The sequence below is a fragment of the Psammomys obesus genome, unplaced genomic scaffold (assembly GCF_907164565.1).
Source record: "Psammomys obesus unplaced genomic scaffold, mPsaObe1.curated_primary_1811, whole genome shotgun sequence".
In the NCBI taxonomy this organism is placed as follows: Eukaryota; Metazoa; Chordata; class Mammalia; order Rodentia; family Muridae; genus Psammomys; species Psammomys obesus.
In genome coordinates, this window is record NW_026596079.1 from 11,055,644 (window position 1) to 11,073,379 (window position 17,736).

General features: G+C 40.7%; 1 protein-coding gene across 1 annotated transcript; it reads right to left on the minus strand.

Moving 5' to 3' along the window:
- Positions 1–14,959: 14,959 nt before the first annotated feature.
- LOC129690702 (peptidyl-prolyl cis-trans isomerase D-like) lies at positions 14,960–16,220 on the minus strand. Its single transcript, XM_055626506.1, has one exon. The coding sequence runs from the start codon at positions 16,218–16,220 to the stop codon at positions 15,108–15,110; it is 1,113 nt and encodes a 370-aa protein (XP_055482481.1). The 3' UTR covers positions 14,960–15,107.
- Between the last annotated feature and the right edge of the window lie 1,516 nt (positions 16,221–17,736).

Below are 17,736 nucleotides of genomic sequence, written 5' to 3' on the forward strand. Positions count from 1 at the left end.
CATCCTCTTTGCCTTTCAGGATGGGGATTGAACATTTTAGTTAGGGTCCTCTCTTTTGCTTAGTTTGTTTAGATGTACAGCTTTTAGTGGGTTTATTCTATATTGTATGTTTATATGAGTGAGTGTATACCATGAGTGTCTTTTTGCTTCTGGGTCAATTCACTCAGGATGATCCTTTCCAGGTCCCACCATTTACCTGCAAATTTCATGATTTCCTTATTTTTCATTGCTGAGTAATACTCCATTGTATAGATGTACCACAGTTTCTCCATCCATTCTTCAGTTGAGGGGCATCTGGGTTGTTTCCAGCTTCTGGCTATTACAAATAAAGCTGCTACAAACATGGTTGAACAAATGTCCTTGTTGTGTACTTGCGCCTCTTTTGGGTATATGCCTAGGAGTGGTATAAGTGAGCCATTAAGTTGCTTGAATGAGCTGTCTGGAATTTCTTCTTGAAGGCACTTAGTGCTATGAACTTTCCTCTTAGCACTGCTTTCATTGTGTCCCACAAGTTTGGGTATGTTGTGTCTTCATTTTCCTTGATTTCTAGAAAGACTTTAATTTATTTCTTTATTTTTTTCCCTGACCCAGCTGCCATTTAGTAACAAGTTGTTCAGTTTCCACGTGTGTATAGGCTTTTTACTATTTCTGCTATTGTTGAGGTCCAGCCTTATTCCATGATGATCAGACAAGATACAAGGTATTATTTCAATCTTCTTGTATCAGTTGAGGCTTGCTTTGTGACCAACTATATGGTCTTTTTGGAGAAGGTTCTATGAGGTGCTGAGAAGAAGGTAAATTCTTTCGTGTTTGGGTGTAAAGTTCTGTAAATGTCTGTTAGGTCCATTTGATGCATGACCTCTGTTAGTGACAGTGTTTCTTTGTTTAATTTCTGTTTTGTTGACCTGTCCTTTATTGAGAGTGGGGTGTTGAAGTCTCCCACTATTAATGTGTGGGGATCTATATGTGGTTTAAATTTTATCAATGTTTCTTTTACAAATGTGGGTGCTCTTGTATTTGGGGCATAGATGTTCAGGATTGTGATGTCTTCCTGGTGGAATTTTCCTTTGATGAGTATGAAGTGTCCTTCCCCATCTCTTTTGATTAATTTTGGTTGAAAGTCTATTTTATCAGATATTAGAATGGCTACTCCTGTTTGCTTCTTGGGTCCATTTGCTTGGAAAGTCGTCTTCCAACCTTTTACCCTCAGGTAATGTCTATCTTTGTGCCTTAGGTGTGTTTCTTGTATGCAACAGATTGCTGGGTTTTGTTTACATATCCATTCTGTTAATCTGTGTCTTTTTATTGGAGAGTTGAGTCCATTGATGTTGAGAGAGATTAATGACCAGTGGCTGTTAGATCCTTTGATTTTGATGTTGGCTGTGGTCATCAGGTTGTGTGCTTGGTTGCTTTTTGTTTCACTGTAGTAAGGTTAATTATTTCCTGTGTTTTCTTGAAAGAAGCTAATTTTTTTGGGTTGTATTTTCCCTTCTAGTGTCTTCTGTAAGACTGGATTTGTGTGTAGGTATTGTTGAAATTCGTTTTTATCATTGAATATCTTGTTTTCTCTGTCTATGATGACTGAGAGCTTTGCAGGGTATAGTATCCTGGGCTGACATCTGTGTTCTCTTAGGGTCTGCATGATATTTGTAAATGCCCTTCTGGCTTTCATAGTCTCTGTTGAAAAGTCAGGTGTGATTCTAATGGGTTTGCCATTACATGTTACTTGGCCTTTTTCCCTTGCAGCTTTTAGTATTTTTTCTTTGTTCTGTATACTTACTATTTTGATTATTATGTGGCGGGAGGATTTTCTTTTATGGTCAAATTTGTTGGGTGTTCTGTAGGCCTCATGTATCCTTATTGGCCTCTCCTTTAACTTGGAAAAATTTCTTCAATGATTTTGTTGAAAATATTTTCTGGTCCTTGGTGAAGATAGTCTTCTTTTTCCTCTATACCTATTATTCTTAGGTTTTGTCTTTTCATATTGTCTTGGATTTCTTGGACGGTTTGTGTCAGGTATTTTTTGGATTTAACATTTTCTTTGACAGATACATCAATTTCTTCCATTGTATCTTCTACACCTGAGATTCTTTTTTCCATCTCTTGTAGTCTGTTGGTTATGCTTACCTCTGTAGTTCCTGTTTTCTTCCCTAGATTCTTCCTCTCCATTATTTCCTCCATTTGTGTTTTCTTTAATTTTTCCAGTTTTATCTTCAGGTCTTGAATTGTTTTGTTTACTTCCTTCACTTGTCTGATTGTACTTTCCTGTTCTTCTTTTAGTTCCTTCAACTCTATTTCTTTTATTTCATTCAGTGCTTTAAGCATTTCCTTTCTAAAGGCCATAAACTGTTTGGCTGCAACTTCCTCTATTTCTTTACGGATGGCAATATTCTGTTTGAGTTTATCTTCCTCTATGTCTTTACGTATCTTATTTGTTTCCTTTGTTATCATCTTCATGAGCATAGTTGTTAGGTCATCTTCTTGGATTTCAGTTATGCTGGGGTGTCCAGGGCTACTTGCCCCTGAGTAATTGGGTTCTGGAGATGCCACATTGCTCTGTCTTTTGTTGCTTGAGCTTTTATGCTGGCCTCTACCCATTGGGATATCTTAGGTGTTTGGGGTTATTTTCTGGTGATTCCTGGGAATCCTGTGGTGGAGAGAATCCCCTTGGCAGAAAGCTGGTTTTTCCTGAAGGAAGTCTTCTCAGCTTTTTGGGTATAGTCCCTGGATGGCTGGCGTTTTTTCAGGAGTTGCTGCTGCTCACCTCAGGGATAGATACCTGAGTGGTAACTGTGGTCTTTTTTAGTCGAGAGGGTTCTCCTCTCACCCAGGGAAGTCCTGAAGACAGCTGCCCTGTTTCTGGGTTTCTTGCTGTAAATTTAATTATCAGCTGCTGTGACCCAGTTGGATATCTGGTGTGCAGCAACTGTTTGTGCCTGTGTCTGGAGCACAGCTGAGTGATGGCGGCTAGGCCCCACCAGTCTTCGAGACTTTTTCCAGGGAAGGCTTGCATCATTTAAGTCAGTACAGTTTCCTTCCTTCCTGGTGGATTCTCTGGAAACAGGGACTCCCAGTCTCTTTTTTTGCCCTGGGGTGCACCACTCAGTCTCTGCCAGCTAGCTGGTGCACAGAAACTGCCTGTGTCTGCCTTTCTGGCCTTTGGGAGCCTGGGTGTCTGCCTAAACTGGGTAATTTTTCCGAGGCCTTTTCAAGGTGGGGGTGTCGGCTGAGTGCTCTTAGGTCAGACCAGCTGTTTTTCTCCCTGTGTGTTTGCACCGGACAGTGAAACGCAGTCTCTGGTGCCCTGGTGCCCTGGGGCCCACAGTTCTATCTGAGGCAGCAAATCAGGTGCACAGGCAGGGCTCTGTGCAGGTGCCTGGTTCCCTGGCTCTGGTTCTGGGCTGGCTCTTGGGGTGCCTGCGGAACCTGAGTCTTTTCCAGGGGATGTCTGGATGTCGGTCCCAATCGTTTCCTGTACTGTGGGGTTATCTCTCGACTGAAAATTCCAGTGTCTAATAGTTTGGTGCGCATGGTTCAGTCTGGGACTGTGACCAGATACACTGGCATGTGGCTCTGGGCTGTGGCTGGTGGCCAAGCGTCTGGCGGAACCGGAATCTCTTCCGAGGTTTACCCGGGTGAGTTAAAAGCTGATTGAATCCCCCACCGTGGGGTATCCTCTCACCTGGGAAACACAATTGCCTATGTTTTATGGCCGAGAGTTCTGATTGCTGGTCACTGTGCCAATCCTGCTGTGCTGCTGGTCAGAATGAGAGTCCTCCCGGGGCCGCCATCTTGCCCCGCCCTATCATCATATTTTTAAGGAAAGACAAAGAAACAATGTATAAAGAAAGCTAAGATGCATTAGTGATAACCTAGGCTCAAGAAGTAAGAACAATAGCATACACCCTCTTTTTCCAGTTGAAGAAAACTGGGCTGCTTCAGAGGCAGCTGAACTTAGAGCACTACGGAAGCAGGGAGCAGGTTGCATAGGTCCAAGTAAGCTGTGGATGTGGATGAACTGTGCGCTGAACCACTGGCTAATTTCTGGGAACTAGGACTAAATAAAAACCAGCATCGAGAGTGATACTATATTTCTGTGTCATTGGTACACCTGTAAATCATTTGCATCTTATCATATTTATGATGTTCCATTTCCATCATCACCATTTGCCTCATATTGAGTTTCTTATGTTTTCCTTTTGCAATCTGGACTGAAAGAACTGTGGCATTGTGGTCAGCCGCCATGGGGTATGAATGGTAAACACTTTTACTTCCTTTGGGTAAGTTAGATGGGCAGGGGCTCAACAAGCGTAGAAGAAAATAATGAACAGGTAGTGAGTGTTTACTCTGTACCGTCACAGACAGTCTTCAGAACACAAGTTAAATATTGCTTTTCTACTTCATACTCATAACTTAAGTGGGCATAATGCTCATCAGTAAAGCCCATTCCTGGGTGTGAACAGAAGCTCCAGTGTCTCTCTAAACCTCACTTTCTACAGCACTCAGAGGAACGATACCTTTCACTTTGTCTAACAACCATTCCAAGAATTTAAGCTTACCCCATTTGAGTGTTTTTCACTTAATTTTATCATACTCTAAAGTACAAGCCTTTTGAAAATTTTGGACCCACCATCAGTCCCAAAGATATCTTTTTGCAACTAATTATGTCCTGATATAAGATAGCCCTTATTTAACTAGTGAATTTTATTTTTCCACTACATAAAACATGAATTTCTTCATTTCCTTACAACTTGTAAGCTGGCCCATGACATAGCAAAAACACATCATTATTTCCTACCTCATTTGTGTTCCTTTTGTCTGTAATAGACACTGGCATCAGCAAACTGAAGTTGCCAATGCGACAGCCAGAAGTTATCCTGCAGAATCTTCCCTCTTTCACAGGGACCCATTCTAATTAGCTGCCAAGACCAATAGACTCTGCCACCCTATTTTCCCCCTACACTCACTGTTGTTACTTGAGTGTAGGCCACTGTTCTTATCTACTGGTTTCATGCAACAGCTTTTTAAACAGCTTTTCCTCTGTTCAGTCTGTTCTCTCCAGTACACTGCTTATGCTGCAACCAGAATGACCTTTTCAAAATTATGATGGGGAATTGGTGATGTCTCTTTATCACTGGCTCCCTCTGTTCTGGGGTAGCCTTCTATTAGGGAAAAATTATTTTAAGGGCCTAAAGTGATTATCATAGAGGCCAGAAGAGAAGAAGCAAGATGCATGTTTGTCAGTCTCTCCAGTCAAGTGAGAAGGAACAAAAGAGATCTACAAATATCTGAGTGACATTCAGCCCAGTGGACATGCAAAAAGATGTCAGATGCAGAAGGCGGACACTGCTTCAAGTTTCAGTGTATGCACATGACAGTGACTTTATATGTTCTCATACCAGGAAAGCAAATGTAAGAGAAATCATGAAAGAAGATAACATCTTCTTAAGGTAAGATTGCTAACCCATGTATGTTGTAGGTGTGGCGATTAATATTTACTATTGATCTATCTTCTGGTAAAGCTGCTGTTAGTCCTAAACAGCTGTAAAACCAAATGCCCACACAGAGACTAGGTTTATTTAGTTAACCTAGAACACAATGCTGGGCAATAGTTACTTCCTCTTAAACCTCCAAACCCTCATAGTTTCCTAACATTTAGACTTCCTACATTATACTTGCTTTTTGTGATATATTAGGTCCAGTCCATCTCTCCACACTGTTCCAAGATCTCTCTCCAGCTCTGCTCTCCTAGCTCTCTTCCCCCTTTCTCCTCCCACTCATTTCATGCCCTCGGGCCCCTCCCCTCTTTCTTGTCCTCTGGCTCTTCCAATTGCACAACATTGTGGCTAGTTGCTTTATTTTGACCTGTTTACACAAAGTTGAGACATGATGCTTAGAATAAGTGTCACAATGCAATATCGGGATTGAAACCAGAGAGTGTGTGTGAGGGAATCAGCAACTGAATGAACAAGGGTAAGGTGTATACATTTCAACAGAACATTATACCAACACATGTACGTGCCAGGGTGGCCTTTTCTCTTATTTACTAGCGGCAGACCATTTTTTAGGCCACCGTTCCTCACACAGTAACCATACCATTGTGCTGCCCACCTTGCCCTTATCATCTCGCTTCCACTCACTGCTGTCATTATACATATTTATTTGTCAAGTCTATAATCCAGGTTGATATAGAAATTTACAATCTATGTTTCAGAAATTATCCTTTCTTGTAATTTATTCCTTTTGATTTTACCTCTCCTTCTGTAACATTAGGCCATCAACCTTTCGATCAGCAGCTGCTTTGTTTTGTTCACTTCTGTATGTCTGGAAGTATATGTGGGTACTTAAATTTTACAGAGGAGAAACATGCAACAGATACAGGGAAACAGGTCACAAGTCATGCACTTCCCAGGAATAGGAACAGGAACTATCTCTGACATGAACTGATTGGCCTGCTCTTTGATCACCTACACCTGAGGGGGGAGAGGGGAGAAGCCTACCAGTCCACAGAGGAAGACAACGAAGCCAGTCCTGATGAGACCTGATAGGCTAGGGGCAGATGGAAGAAGCAGTCCTATCATTGGTCTGGGGGAGGGGCATAGGAGAAGAAGAGGGAGGGAGGGTGGGATTGGAAGGGGATAGGGGTGAGGGCTTCAGCTGGGATACAAGTGAATAAACTGTAATTAATAAAAATAAAATAAAAATTCAATAAAAAGTCACAAACTAGTAAGTGACAGAAACATGATTAGAACAGCTTGCTTTACTAATGCACTGGTTTATTGATGACTTGACTGATCATTTCTATTATACTACCAATAGTAATGATAATAGTTTATGCCCTAAAAAAAGATAAATAATGTAGATATCCCATGATAGTTCCAGAGATCACAGTCTACAAATGAGCTATGGGAATGAACAATTCCAAAGTAGAGAGACTGTGGAAAAATAAAGGGGTACTGAACCTGTATAGGATGTGGCTTGATTGAAAAGACATTCTTAGGAGAGACAACTCTACGCAGAACCTCTGAAACTGAGTAGAAGTGAGTTATCTCCCAAGTGAGGACAAGGAGTCTCAGACAACATCAAATACAGATTCTTCCTAGGCTCCTGGAGGTCATGCTATGGCATTGAACATTGGTTTAGAGGGAAAGATGGGAATAAAAACGGAAAGGTAAATGGAACTTCACCAGAAAAAGGGGTGATGGACTACTACTCAGCTATTAAAAACAAGGAAATCATGAAATTTTCAGGCAAGTGGTGGGAACTAGAAAAGATCATCTTGAGTGAGGTAATCCAGAATCAGAAAGACACACATGGTATATACTCACTCCTAAGTGGATATTAGCTATATAACATAGGATAAATATACTAAAATCTATACTCCTAAAGAAGCTAAATAAGAAGGAACACCTTGGGAAGATGCGCAGTCCTCATTCAGAAGGACAAAGGAGATATATATTGGAAGCAGGAGAAGACAGGGAACAGGACAGGTGCCTAATACAGATAGTCTCTGAAAGTCTCTACTGATGGAGGTATCTAAGCAGAGGCTGAGACTCATGGCCAAACTTTAGGCAGAGTGCAGGGAGTCTTATGAAAAAAGAGGAAAATAGAAAGACCTGGAGGGGACAGGAACTCCAAAAGGAGACCAACAGAGCCCAAAAACTGAGCTCTGGGGGCCCTGCAGGAACTGATACCCCAGCCAACGACAATGAATGGAGAGGACATAAAACACAGGCTCAGATGTAGCCAATAGACTCAGTATCCAAGTGAGGTCCTTAATAAGGGGAGCAGGGGCTTTCTATGACATGCACTCAGTGACAGGCTCTCAGTGAACTCAGTGACACCCTCCCTCTGGGGTGTGCCTTGCCAGGCCACAGAGGAAGACAATGCAACCAGTTCTGAGGAGACCTGATAGGCTAGGGTCAAATAAAGGGGAGGAGAACATTCACTATCAGTGGACTAGGGGAGGGGCATGGGGGAGAAGAAGGAGGGAGGGTGGGATTGGGAGGAGACAAGGGAGGGGGCCGCAGCCTGGATACAAATTGAATAAATTGTAATAAATGATAACAATAAATAAAACTTTAAAAAGGGTGATAGGAGTGAGAAAATGCAGTCCCAGAAGGGAAACCATCCCAGAAAACCTAAACATCACCTTGTGCAATGCTGGGTAAGCAGATGGAGAGGGAACTGAAGCACAGCTCCAGCATCAGCTGGACCGATTTCTGTTTTTTCTGTAACTTCCATCTCACACTCTTAATCTTCAAAGTGCAAGTGTGCAGAGGCAACGGAACTTGCTGAACACTCAACACCTTCATTTGCAATCTAGGAAGGGCAGAGGAGGGAGGGAAGGGGCAGAATGCTCTGGAGGGGATGCTTGCAAGGCATCTTTCTGCTCATGACCTTTTCCACACCTGCTCATGGCCTTAGTGCCAACTCAGATGCACTGCAGAGGACGCGGGAGGCAAGAAGAGCAATGCTAATTCTGGGCAGTAGGTGGCGCCCTTGCTTATATATCAGAACTTCAGCAAGTTTGTTTCTTTTCTCTGGAGACCTTAGTCTCAGAAGTGATGTCTTGTGTGCTATATACTAGGGGGAAGAGAAAGAGGACTAACGGGTTTTGAGCTGCTTTTCTGTGCCAGGCATGTGAAAGGCACGTGAATATAGAGATTATTACACAGTCCACACAGTTCCCTGGCCTCTCTCCTCCAGTCTGTGCTCTTCTTCTATATCCTCTCTTCCTGCTACAAAGCAGGAAGTTTAGTCTTTGACATTAAAGCCCCAGTGAATCAAGGACTTACTATGAATGAGCAGCCAAGCAGAACCCTGTCAGACATGATTTCAATCAATCTTCATATCACACATACTTGCTACATTCTGCTGCTGTCATTCTGCTGGGTAACAGATATAACAGTAAATGGTGGATAATGAATTTGGGACTAGTTTTTCATATCTTACAGGCTTCACTTCTTTTCCTACATCTTGTTTATATTTTAAGGTTCAGACTTACACAGCCTATTTTCTACTGAACACCTCTGGGAATTTCTGCTGTTAGACTGAAGATTGCCTCATATGCAGAAACAAGTCCATGTGTTCATTAGAATACCTAAAGGAGGGCTACTGATTTTTTTTTTTTTGAAATTTATCCTGTATCCAGCCATTTTGCTGAAGGAGTTTATCAGCTGCAAGAGTTCTCTGGTGGACTATTTGGGTCGCTTTTGTATACTAGTATATCATCTGTAATAGAGATGATATTTCTTATTTGTATCCCTTTGATCTCCTTTAGTTGTCTTATTGCTCTAGCTAGAACTTCTAGTACTATATTGAAGAGATATGGAGAGAGTGGGCAACCTTGTCTTATCTCTGATTTTAGTGGGATTGCCTTTAGTTTCGCTCCATTTAGTTTGATGTTGGCTATCAGCTTGCTGTATGTAGCCTTTATTGTGTTTAGGTATGGGCCTTGTATCCCTGATCTCTCCAAGACTTTTATCATGAAGGAGTGTTGGATTTTTGTTAAAGGCTTTTCCTGTATCTAATGAGATTATTATGTGATTTTTTTTCTTTCAGTTTGTTTATACGGTGGATTACATTGACGAATTTCATATATTGAACATCCTTACATCCCTTGGATGTAGCCTACTTTATCACGATTGGATGATGTGTTTGAAGTGTTCTTGAATTTATTTGCAAGCATCATATTGAGTATTTTTGCACCAATGTTCATAAGGAAGATTGGTTTGAAATTTTCTTTTTTTGTTGAGTCTTTGTGTGATTTAGTTATCAGGGTGACTGTGGCTTCATAGAATGAATTTAATAATGTTCCTTCTCTTTCTACTTTGTGGAATAGTTTGAGGAGTATTGGTGTTAGCTCTATTTTCAAAGTCTGGTTAAAAATCTATAATAAAACCATCCAGCCCCAGGCTTTTGTGGCTGGGAGACTTTTGTTTTCTAGTTTAATTGTTTTATTAATTATTTATTACAGTTTATTCACTTTGTATCTCAGCTGTGGCCCCCTCCTTCATGTCCTCCCAATCCACCCCTCCCTCCTTCTCCTTCTATGCCCCTCCCCTAGTCTACTGCTAGGAGAGGTCTTCCTTCCCTTCTATTTGACCCTGGCCTATCAGGTCTCATCAGGACTGGTTGCATTGTGTTACTCTGTGGCCTGGCAAAGCTGCACCCACAGGGGGAGGAGATCAAAGAACCTGTCACTGAGTTCATGCCAGAAACAGCCCCTGTTCTCTGTCTGCAGGGCCTGCAGGACCCAGTTGTTTTTTTTTTTTTTTTTTTTTTTTTTTTTGGCTTTGTTGGTCTCCTTTTGGAGTTCTTGTCTCCTCCAGGTCTTTGTATTTCCCCCTTCTTTCATAAAATTGGTTGATAGACTTTTCATGGCTGCTTCTATTTTCTTAGAAGTTATAGGGCTGTTTAAACAGTTTCCTGCTCTTGATTTAAGTTTGGTAGGTGAAATCTATCAAGAAAATTGCCCATTTCCTCTAGAATTTCCAGTTTTGTGGGATATATGCTTTTGAAGTAAGACCTAATGATTCTTTGGATCTCCTTAGTGTCTGTTATTATTTACCCTTTTTATTTCTGATTTTGTTAATTTGTGTACTGTCTCTCTGTCTTATAGTTAGTTTGGGTAGGAGTTTGTCTATCTTCTTGATTTTCTCAGAGAACCAAATCTTGGTTTTGCTGATTTTCTGTATTGCTCTCTTTGTTTCTACTTTATTGATTTCTGCTCCGAGTTGACAAATGGGCTGAGAAAGAAATTAGGGAAACCGTACCCTTCACAATAGCCACAAATAATATAAAGTATCTAGGGGTAACTCGAACCAAGGAAGTCAAGACCGGTATGACAGGAACTTTAAGACTCTGAAGAAAGAAACTGAAGAAGATAACAGAAGATGGAAAGATCATCTATGCTCATGGGTCAGTGGAGTAACATTGTAAAAATGGCCATTTTACCAAAGACAATCTCCAGATTCAATGCAATCCCCATCAAAATAACAACACAGTTTATCACAGACCTCGACAGAATAATTCTAAACTTTATATTGAAAAACAAAAAATTCAGAGCAGCTAAAACAATTCTATACAATAATAAAACTTCTGGAGGTATCGCCATACCTGACTTCAAGGTATACTACAGAGTAACAGTAATAAAAAAAAGTGCATGGTACTGGCATATAAATAGAATGGTTGACCAAAGGAATAGAATTAAAGACCCAGAAATAAACCCATACACCTACACACACCTATTTTTTGACAAAGAAACCAAAACCATACAATGGAAAAAAATTCATCTTCAACAAATGGTGCTGGTCTAACTTGATGTGTACATGTAGAAAAATGCAAATAGATCCATATTTATCACCCTGCACAAAACTAAAGTCCAAGTGATCAAAGACCTCAATGTAAAACCAGACACACTGAATCTATTAGAAGAAAAACGGGAGAAGAGCCTTGAAATCATTGGCACAGGAGAGAACTTCCTGAACACAACACCAATTAGGCTCTAACATCAACAATTAATAAGTGAGAACTCATGAAACTGAAAACCTTCTGTAAAGCAAAGGATGCTGTCAACAGAACAAAATGACAGCCTACAGACTGGGGAAAGATCTTCATCAACCCTACATCTGACAAAGGGCTAATATCCAGAATAAATAAAGAACTCAAGAAATTAAACACCAACAAAGCCAATAATCCAAATAATAAAGGGAGTACAGAACCAAACAGAATTCTCAACAGAGGAATATCAAATGGTGGAGAAACTCTTAAAGAAATGCCCAATGTTCTTAGACATTAGGGAAATGCAAATCAAAATGACACTCAGATTTCTTCTTACACCTATCAGAATGGCTAAGATCAAAACCTGAAGTGACAACTCATGCTGACAAGGATGTGGAGAAAGGAGTGGGATTGCAGACTTGTACAACCACTTTTGAAATCAATCTGGTGTTTTCTCAGAAAACTGGGAATAGCCATACCTCATAACTCAGTTATACCACTCCTGGGCATACACCCAAAAGATGCTCGACCATACAACAAGGGCATTTTCTCGAACATGTTCATAGCAGCTTTATTTGTAATAGCTAGAAGCTGGAAACAACCTATATTCCCCTTCAACTGAAGAATATATACAGAAATTGGGGTACATTTACAGAATGGAATACAACTCAGCCATTAAAAACAAGGAAATCATAAAATTTCCAAGCAAATGGATGGAACTAGAAAAGTGAGTGAGCTAACCCAGACCCAGAAAGACATCATGGTATATACTCACTTATAAGCAGATTTTAGTCATATCGTACAGGATAGACATACTACAATGCACAGATCTCCAAAAGATAAGTCTGATGGGGATCTTAGGCTTCATGTGGGCCGACTAGTTAGGGGTGATATCTCTGACATGGGCTATATTTCCTGCTTCTTTTTTTTAAATTTACTTTTATTTTTATTAATTGCATTTATTTACTTTGTATCCCCCCCTGTAGCTCCCTCTCTTCTCCCCTCCCAATCCCATACTCCCTCCCTCTTCTCCACCCGTGCTCCTCCCCCAGTCCACTGATAACGGAGGTCCCCCTCCCCTTCCCTCTGATCCTAGTCTATCAGGTCTCATCAGAAGTGGCTGCATTGTCTTCTTCTGTGGCCTGCTAAGGCTGCTCCCCCCTCAGGGGGAGGTGATCAAAGAGCAGGCCAATAAGTTCATGTCAGAGACAGTCCCTGTCCCCATTACTATGGAGGTCACTTGGACACTGAACTGCCCTAGGCTACCTCCATGCAGGGGTTCCAGGCCATCTTTATGAGTGGTCCTTGGTTGGAGTATAAGTTTCAGAAAGATCCCTGTGCCCAGACTTTTTGGATCTGTTGCTGTCCTTGTGGAGCTCCTGTCCTCTCCAGGTCTTACTATCTCCCTCTTCCTTCATAAGATTCCCTGCACTCTGCCCAAAGTTTGGCTATGAGTCTCAGCGTCTGCCTAGTAGGGTAGAGCCTTTCGCCCCCATCCTCTGTCAACTCTTGTATGAGTCTACATGTATAGCTTATGATGGCCTGTACAAATATGTTATTTTCTTATTCATCATATTTGTTACATCAGTCAGCTGACATTTAATGAACAGCAGGCTCTGTTCTAGAGGACAACTTTTCTTGCCCTTCCCCCTTAGCTAAGGTCTTGCAAGATAGCCCAGGATAACCTCTAATTCAGTGTGTAACCCATGTTGGCTGCAAATTTATAACTGTCCTGCTTCAGCCTTCTGAGTGTTGGGATTACAGGCATGAACTTCCATACCTAAGTAGAGACACATGAATTTAATATAGACTTTTTGTCTTAAAGATGTTACAGTCTAGTAGAAAAGACATGCTAGTAAATATGCGATCACAAAATGATGGAACAGTTGTTTTTATGTAGGTGACTATGTGATGCAAGAAGGCCGTTACTAGTGTGCCTATACGATGAAAGAGTTTTAAATGATTGACTAAATAAAAAGTTCATAAATCTACTAAAGATCTTGGAGGAAAACATCTAAAGCAGAGAATAAAGGGTTAGTTAGACAAGTGATAAGGGTGGAATTGTCAGAACTAAGAGGAAGGATGCCTTATGGATACCTCTAACTCTACTATGCTCTGGAAAAAGTGCTTGATTCACCATATTGTGCTCAACAGATCTTCAGTGAAGCTGCAGGGACTCTCTAGGTCTTCCAGGCAGAGTCTGTTGTGCCTGCCACCATCATCTTGATCATATTCTGTAATGGGTAATATCAATTTTCTAATAGATGAGATCCAGAATCACTTGAAAAACGTGCCTGTGGTGAATTATCTGGATTAGGTTAAATAAGATGGGAGTTGCTGTCTACTGTAAGTAGCACCATTCCCTAGGCTGGGATTCTGGATTGTACAAAAAATAAGAAAGCAAGCAAGCAAGCAAGCAAACAAACAAACAAAAAAGGAAAAGAAAAATAAATAAGAACAAGCTGAGTACAAGCAGTCATTATTCTTTTCTTCTGATTGTGGCTGTGATGTCAAGCTCCAGATACTAGAGTTTTTCCACCATGATGGACTGTATCCTAGAACTATGAGCTAAATAAAACCTGTATTCATTAAGTTGTTTTTGTCTGGGTATTTTATCACAGAAACAAGAAAACTGGCTAGGATATACATGACATTCATAGACTTCAGTGTGATGCTGGTTCTAGCGGAGTGCTGGAACACTATTTCTCATTGGAAGAGGTAACCTCTATGAAAGCTTTTGAAGTTGCCTAGCATCTGGCTTTGCTCTATCTATCTCCCTTGTTTCTTAGATTCTTTCTTGGATCATACTCTCTTAGCCTGTAGGGCACAGAACTTTTTAGCATTCTGCATATAATTCTTTACTCACCATGGGTGTTCTTGTACTTTACTCCATACACAGTGTTCTTTCTCTCTAGCCTCTCTTCTCTGTGTTATATACATGTGAATGAGCATTGTGTTTACAAGAACTGTGTTGTTTTATTGTACCCATCTTTTAAAGATACAGTCAAAGAATAATTGAGAAATTTGGATAAGGTTACTGAGTTGGTAAGTGCAGAAACAGAATTTTATTTTATTTTATTTTTTGAATTTTATTTTTTTCTTATCAGTTACATTTTATTTTATTTTATTTTATTTTTTTCAACACTTAACGAAGTTTTATTGAAACATAGCCATGCCCACTGGTTACACACATAATTGTGACAGGTTATATCAGTGGTTCTCAACCTTTGCAACCTTTAGTACAGTTCCCCATGTTGTGGTGAACCCCAACCATAAAATTACTTTGTTGCTACGTCATAACTATAATTTTGATACTGTTACAAACCAACGGACCCACAAGTTGAGAACTAAGGTGGTCCACAAAGCATACAACTTAGTGAGACTCTAAATTTACAGTTTAAACATTGGCCAGATACCACTCTTGATGAAAATGCACTTTTAAAATGAGAGTCACTGTATTTCATAACACTTTATTAAGAAGGAATCTGTCAACAATTCTATGTAAACAATGACAAAGAATCAAGGGAAACATCAAGGATCAGACAGTAACTTACATTATCTTTTATATAATCAATGCATATTTAAGCAAAGTCGAATCCTTATTAAGCAAACATTTTTGCATACAGTGCCTTCTCTTTGTCTTTCTGTGCCTTTATCATTTGTTTGACTTTAAGTATTTCTGCCTGGATAGCTTTGTCTCCTGGGGCTGTCTCCTGCGCCTTCTTAAGATCGGCCAATGCTTGATCATATTCTTTTAATCCTTGCCATCCTTGTGCTTTGCGGTATAGTGCTTTGGTATTTGACGGGTCCATCTCAAGAGCCTCCAAACAACTGTCAATTGCTCCCTGCCAATCTGACATCTTCAGTTTACAAGCACCAATATTCAGCACACAACTTAAGGCTATAGGTTGCAGTCTGGATAGATCTGCTTTCTCAATAACAACCTTCGAACTATCCATGTACCTTAATACTTTCACATATTTTTTAATAGCCATCTCCCAGTTCTGAGACTTGAAAAAAGTATTTCCAATGTTTTTTAAGTCTTCAGCTATTAATAAAATTTTGTCTACATCTTTTAAATCTATATCTGCATCTTCGGGGAAATCTGGATGATTATCACCAGAGCCATCTTTGGGGAATATTCCCCAATCATCCCCTTCTTTCAATTCTCCACATTCTGCAATAACACACAGTTTGGCAGGTTTTTCACCATTCACTTCTACATTTTCAAGCATCCTTGTCACACCTAGTCCTTTAATTACTTGACCAAATACCACATGTTTCCCATCCAGATGAGGAGTTGGAACTGTTGTGATAAAGAACTGAGAACCATTTGTATTGGGGCCTGCATTTGCCATACTCAGCAAACCCTCCCGGTCATGCTTATAATGAAAATTTTCATCTTCAAATTTTTCACCATAAATACTTTCTCCACCTGTACCATTATGATTTGAGAAGTCTCCACCTTGAATCATAAATTTCTTAATAATTCGGTGGAAAGGGCATCCTTTAAAATGGAGCGCTTTCCCAGTTGTGGAGCCAGTGCCTTTTTCTCCTGTACACAGCACACGAAAATTTTCTGCAGTTTTGGGAACAATATCTGCAAACAATTCTAAAACAATTCGGCCAACTCGCTCCCCTCCGATGTCTACGTCAAAGAAGACCCGCGGGTTCTGGGGGCTGGAGGGCTTGGCCGCCAGGGATGGATGCGACATCTTCTCTGCAGGCAGGCGCTGGGAGGCAGGACGCGGGGACCCCGTGTGCAAGAGAGGCTCAAACACCACCGTGCCTCTACGTGACAAGCTGGAGACGATCAGTTACATTTTATTAACTCTGTGTCCCAGCCATGTCCCGATCCCTCATTCCCTCCCCGTCTCTCCCTCCCTCCCTCATCTCCACCGTGCCCCTTGCCAAGTCCACTGATAAGGGGGGACCTCCTCCCCATTCATCTGATCCTGTTTTATCAGGTATCTTCAGGACTGTTTGCAAAGCTCTCCTCTGTGGCCTCACAGGACTGCTCCTCCCTTGGGGGGTGGGGAGGCCAAAGAGCCAGTCATTGAGTTCCTGTTAGAAATAGTCCTTGTTCCCCTCACTATGGGAAACCAATTGGTTACTGAGCTACCACAGGCTACATCTGAGCAGAGGTTCTAGGTTATATCCCTACATGGTCCTTGGTTGCATGTCAGTCTCAGAAAAGACCCTGTGCCCAGATATATTTGGTCCTTGTGGAGCTCCTATCCTTTCCTCATCAGACTAACTCCCCTTCTTTCTTATGATTCCCTGTACTCTGCCAAAGGTTTGGTCATGAGTCTTTGCTTTGAAAACACTGCTATTTAGAGTCTTTCAAATGCGCTCAGTAGACTCCTGTTATATGTTCAATGCACATCCCATCTGTCTTTCTAAACGAGGATTGATCATCTTACCCCATGTCTGCTCTCTTGATTATTTTTTTTTTAGGTGTACAGATTTCATTATGTTTATCATATCTTATAGGTCTATATAAGTGAGTATATCCCAGACACAGAAACAGAATTTTAAATCATGCAGTCTGAATCCACAGTTCCTATCACTTTATGTAATGTCCAATGAACATATATTGAATTAATTAAACATCATATTTGTACCACCATGATATGAAAATGTTCCACCATGTTACAACTCGGTGTGTGTCTCTTATCTGTACCTTTCAAACTACTTGTAACAAAGGAATAATTTCCCCATCTCCATCTTAGTGGATCAATACCTTCGCATACAAAAAAAAAATACTGCAAATATGTTTATGGGAAAGGACACTAATTTTATAAAAATTTTAAATTTCTGAACATTTACTTTTAGTGTCTGTCTGTAGTCTACTGTGGGCATGTTTGAACAGCCCCGGTCTGCCTGGTTATATCAGCAATTTGTTGATGGGTTCAAGAGTGAATCAGAAATATTTGACCTAGGGTTTTGATGAAAAGAACTGGAAAACTTTAAACCTTGTGTTTTTGTTTTGTTTTTTTCAACCCTTGAGAAAACTGTTGCCCGGGGCCCTCTGTGAAGGGTGCATTTTAATTGTATAGGATATTCTAGTAGAGAGACAGGGTAGGTTCTAGGCAACTCCACATCCATGTTAACTGTGGGAAAGGGAAATTGGGCTAGAATCTAAAGAGTTGAAACTGCTGTTTGAAAAACATAGATTGCTCTTTGATACACAGATTGGATTTGCAAAAAGATGATGGACGTTGTCACTGA

Excerpts from the sequence above, each read along its gene's own strand:
- LOC129690702 (XM_055626506.1), bottom strand. The coding sequence starts at position 16,220 with ATGTCGCATCCATCCCTGGCGGCCAAGCCCTCCAGCCCCCAGAACCCG.